The following is a 4,930-nucleotide window of genomic DNA, read 5'->3' as shown; positions in this document are numbered from 1 at the left end:
CGGCGGTGTATACCGCCGGAAAACCGTCGGCTAAAAAAACCGCTGGTAAAAGGCCACTGGTAAGGGTTTCCTACGCTATTTTTATCGGCGGCCTTAATGACGCCGAGAAACCGCCGGTGATAAAAAAAACTGCCGGTTTAGCCATGCTAACCGCCGGAAAAAATCGCTGGTTTTTGGAGTTTTTCCTGTAGTGTTCTCACTTGATGAAAAAGATTAAGCATTTGATTCACCAAGAAAATTTAGACCTTTATTTGCAATAATAACTTACGTACTTATCACCACTCTTAAAATAGAAGAGATCAAACGAGTCATGACAAGAAAATTATCAAAATTATTAAATATAAATGACATCCCTTAGATACTAGAAGATTCCATGACTGAAATAATTCAAAGAGGTTAAGCTACTAATCTAATTAGAATAGTTATGATTTTTTAAGGTAAGTTTTTATTATGAATTAAGCATTTCTCGTAATATATTAATTTAATTATCATCATTAATGCTTATTTTGGGACGGCTTTTTTACCGCTTTTTTTTTCTTACAGCTTCTTAAAGTAGCTTTCTAATACAAAAATAAAATTTTTATATTAGAAAGCTGCTTTAAAAAACAGTAAGAAAACCGTCTCAAACAAAACCTAAATGACACACACCATCAAATTAATTAATTAAAATACTTTTAACACCCCTAAACAAAAAAAAAAGACACGTGTCCACACAAAAACAAACACATAGAAATATTCCATCAAAACAAGTAAATTTTATTAATTATTTATTTCCTCATTATCTCCAAAATATATATAGTACTTACTAAGAGAAACATTTAAATTAAATGATAATCAGATCATAAGAGGGAGATCAGTGAAAGAGCCTTTCAGCAAACCATCTGCGATATGGTGATAAGCAGCTTCAGTGAGGTGAATGCCATCCCAGCTCACGTAATCTGAAGGGTCCACGCATGCATGTGATCCCGGATGACCGCAACGAGCCGTTACGTTGAAATTGTATGGGCCCCCACCTCCACAACATGTTTGTAGGGCCCCACGACCAAAACCTTCATAAATTATTTATATAAATATTTTTCATCATTAAAATTCGTGCATGTAGCATATAGATATGGCAACACAATATTGGAGAAGGGAGAAATTTCATTAATTCATGATATGCTATGATTTGAATTGCTATTAGGGGTATGTTATTTGAGGCTGTAGTTTTTTGTAAAGATGATTGTAGAGCTTGTATGAGTAGAATATTTTTTTTAAAAAAAGCTACTGTAAATATTATAAATATTTTAAAAATATGTATGATAGATTTATTGTAGCTACTATGCTATCATAAGGGAAATAATTGATACGACCGGAAAATACGATACGAATCTAACATAAAAATTTCGGGTTAGGGTCAACCCAAACCCGAAAAGGATCGGGTTTGAGTTGATCCAGAAACACGATATTGACTCGTTTTGGCCCAGTTTTTACTGGAAAACTCATTTTTGACTCGGAGCCCAAGATTGACCTGTTTTGACCCGAAAATCAGAGATTGATATATTTTTTGACCCAAAAACTAGATTTTTTTGGTCGGCCCCGGGTCATTCGGGTGGTGTTGGGTTAACCTGAGCCTGAATCGGGACAATTGCAAAAAACTAACACGTTTGCAAAAACGGGTCGAGTTTGGGTTGACCCGAATAGTGTCGAGTTAGTTTCGGGTTCGACTCGAACCCGACCCATGAGCTGAAATTGTCACCCCTACATAAGGGTCATTTCTGTACAATTTCTTGCTTCTTTTCTTTTAAACAATAACTATAATTTTATTTCGCTACTGATTTCTTGCTGCTTTTTCATTGCTTTTTTAGAAGAAAGTTGTTTTTTGCAACTAGAGTTGCTAAGAGAACTAACTTTCCAATCAACTTTATAAAACATCTATCCATTCCAAACAATCTACAAATCTAATTACAATTAACAACTTGAAATATTTTATAAAATAATAATCAAATCAGAATGAGACTACTGACTGAAAAATAAAATAGCGAGAAAGTTATCATAAATTAACCATAAGAAACATATATCTTATATTGAGTCAAAACAATAAATGTAAATACATATTATCTAGAATATTTTCCTTAATTAACTATTCAAATTTATTTCACTTAGTACTATTCTAGCATTTGTTTCACTTGAAATGATTTAAAGAGTTTCCAATTTTTTGATATATTTAAAAAATATATATATTTTTTGGTAATATGATCATTATTTACATTTAATTAGAGTAAACTATTAAATCATTAATTTTTCTAGAGATGAATTGTAATATAATAATTGATGGATTAATTATCTATTATATTGATTTAAAATAAATTTAATGATTAAGAAATTTATTGAATCAAATTTAAGTCAATATTATATTCTCAAATGAAATTTCAAAAATAAATAATGAGTTCCATTTAGCTATTTAGAATAGTATGACAAAGAAGTGTAAAAAACAAATAATGAAATACTAATTGACCACTTAATTTTAATTAGTTCATTTTTTTTACTTATTTTTAGTCCATTAATTTGATTATAGATATTTGACAATAGAGATGTAAATGAACCGAGTTAAATCAAGTTATCTATTTAATTCTTATTGATCTAGAACTCGAGCTCGCCTACTGAGCTTGGATTTGGCTCGATTACTCGAGCTCGTTTAGCAAGCTCAAGTTTAACCTGAGAAATAATTTAAAATATTTAGCATATATTTTAACATAAATTCAATAAATGGTGGGCCAAAAATTAGGGTAAGCTAAGTGTTATTTAAAAAAAAAAAAAATCAATGCTGTTAGCTATATTTTTGTTTAATTTTTCATTAAATATTCTTAAATATTTTTCCAAGTAATTTATATGTTTATATCCGTTAAGTATTCCTGTCAAAACAAAAATCACTCACCAAAATGGCCTGGAGCATGCGCGAATCGCATAGCCGCAGTGTAGTAATCCGCATATATAATCCTTGTTTTCGGGTACTTTTTCCTCAGCTCCTCCATTGCCAATTGTAGCAGCTCATTATGATACCTTGCGAAGGCGTTCAGCTTCTTCAAACACCCATTCCGGACATCATACTCCTCCTTCTCCTCCGTTGCAAACAGCGTAAGGTACGCCGACGAACACCCCACCGGTAAGTTCCCCGGCACCAGCAGGTTCGTTGCCCCTCTTTTCACCAACACCTGCACAGTGCCCACAACATGTTCGACTTTATGGCCCAAAGAAAAAAGTTATGAAATTCAAACCTTTTGCTCACTTGAATGGCTTCTGCAATAGCCTGCACGACTTTGGGCACAATGGAAGTAACTTCAGCTGCAGTCTTGCCGGAAAAGAAAGCGTAGTTGTAGTCGTTGCCGCCGATTTCGCCGACGAGGAAGAGGGATTTCTTGAAGTATTCACTACATTCTGTGAATAGGTGAAGAGCCATTAGTTGGGTTTGGAAATTCGAGTTTTTTAATTTGAGGGAGTGATCAAAATGTCACCTTGGGTGGTTTTGCAAAGAGATGGTTTCAGCTCGTCGAACCACCGGAGTTGGGTGGACAAGGAGTAGTTGGTCCAGATGTAACGACTGATGCCCATGTCATGAAGAACTTCAGGGTTCATTGCCGTGGCACCGGCAACGGCAAAATTCACTCCTTGTCGGAATGTTTGATTCGAAGCCAAGTATGGCGGGAGAAATGGAAGACCTTGGGACTCAGCTGCATTGCAATGCAGCTAACAAGTGAGTGTTTTGATTGTTTAATATTGTTGTTTACTTTGTAGAGAAGACGCATGTGTTAGGCTTCATTTGATTTCGTATTCCTCTGTTGAATTTCTAAAAAAAAAATACTTTTATTTATATAAAAATATGTTCATAAAATTGCTATTGAGCACATATGTTGTGTTCCTTTTTATAATTGCATGAGCATATATTCTGACTTAGAAGTAATTTATATTTCTACATGAAAACATGATATTTTTTTTTACTTTATATACAACACAACAAAATATAACCTAAATCTAGTTTGTACTAAATTAAGCCTTAGTAAAATAACAAAATGTTTCATTGTTTGAATATGATAAATGTTTTGTAAAGGAATAAACACATACTTATTCTTATTAGTTTGGTTTCTATTTTAGTCTCCTATATATTTATTTACTCACATTTTAAAATAAGAAACAACCCTTTTACAACCTGCTACTCAGCTTCTATTTATTCTCTTCTAAAATATCATAATGAAAGAATCAAGTCAGCATTCAAAACCTTTATCAAGCTTCAAAGCTCAGAGATATATATGCTAAAATGTTACCGATAAAGTCTACAACAAGGCGTCCGTCGGAGCAACGACCAGTGGGCCGGTGGAAGTAGGTCATGCCATAAGGGAGTTGACTGATGGATGGAAAGGTGAGGGCTCCAGAGAGAAGAAAGTTACCGGTGTCGGTGAGGGAGTCACCGAAACTGAAAATGGAGGTAAATTTTTCGGGGATGGAGTGTGAGAAGTGGATGAATGAAATCACAAAGAAGGAGAGGAGCGTGAGTTTCATGGTTGAGAAGGAATGAGGAGTGGGAGGTTGGAGAGTGAGGTTGCTTAAGTTGACGGTTTGGGCCTCCTTTTCTTTGTGTACGATACCACAGCTAGCAATAATTAAAACAATTCACATGCCAAAGTTTGGAGACCGTTGGTATAGTGATGATACATTAGTGCACATTCAATTTCTATTGCTTTGAGATTGGTACTTAACCAACATCATAATCATTCAATCTTCGTACTCCAAGATTCGTGCTAAACATGAAGATGATTTAAGCCTCCTTACTTGATCAATCGCATAAAACACTCTTATTGCTGTAGATTCTAATTTCAGTGTTCATATTCATAGGATCATATGAAAAACATAAATTTGATAAGGAGATTAGTGTAATAAAAAATTTGACTGAATA

At 33.9% G+C, this 4,930-nt stretch overlaps 1 protein-coding gene across 1 annotated transcript; it reads right to left on the bottom strand.

The window, feature by feature from the left end:
* Nucleotides 1–739: 739 nt before the first annotated feature.
* LOC110116501 (GDSL esterase/lipase At5g45910) lies at nucleotides 740–4,601 on the bottom strand. The gene is made up of 5 exons (XM_020850079.2): nucleotides 4,302–4,601; nucleotides 3,495–3,710; nucleotides 3,269–3,417; nucleotides 2,918–3,194; nucleotides 740–1,049 (listed from the first exon to the last, which is right to left on the bottom strand). Exons 1-5 carry the CDS (start codon nucleotides 4,534–4,536, stop codon nucleotides 835–837), a joined length of 1,092 nt encoding a protein of 363 aa, XP_020705738.1. The 5' UTR covers nucleotides 4,537–4,601; the 3' UTR covers nucleotides 740–834.
* Between the last annotated feature and the right edge of the window lie 329 nt (nucleotides 4,602–4,930).

Source organism: Dendrobium catenatum, unplaced genomic scaffold, assembly GCF_001605985.2.
Source record: "Dendrobium catenatum unplaced genomic scaffold, ASM160598v2 fragScaff_scaffold_993, whole genome shotgun sequence".
Classification (NCBI taxonomy): domain Eukaryota; kingdom Viridiplantae; phylum Streptophyta; class Magnoliopsida; order Asparagales; family Orchidaceae; genus Dendrobium; species Dendrobium catenatum.
The sequence above is the reverse complement of the archived record's forward strand: the minus strand, read 5'-3'. Positions and strand labels throughout refer to the sequence as shown.

Excerpts from the sequence above, each read along its gene's own strand:
- LOC110116501 (XM_020850079.2), bottom strand. The coding sequence starts at position 4,536 with ATGAAACTCACGCTCCTCTCCTTCTTTGTGATTTCATTCATCCACTTC. Across the intron at positions 3,418-3,494 it reads TCTTTGCAAAACCACCCAAG|AATGTAGTGAATACTTCAAG; the intron begins GTGACATTTTGA and ends ACCTATTCACAG. Across the intron at positions 3,195-3,268 it reads CTATTGCAGAAGCCATTCAA|GTGTTGGTGAAAAGAGGGGC; the intron begins GTGAGCAAAAGG and ends GGCACTGTGCAG.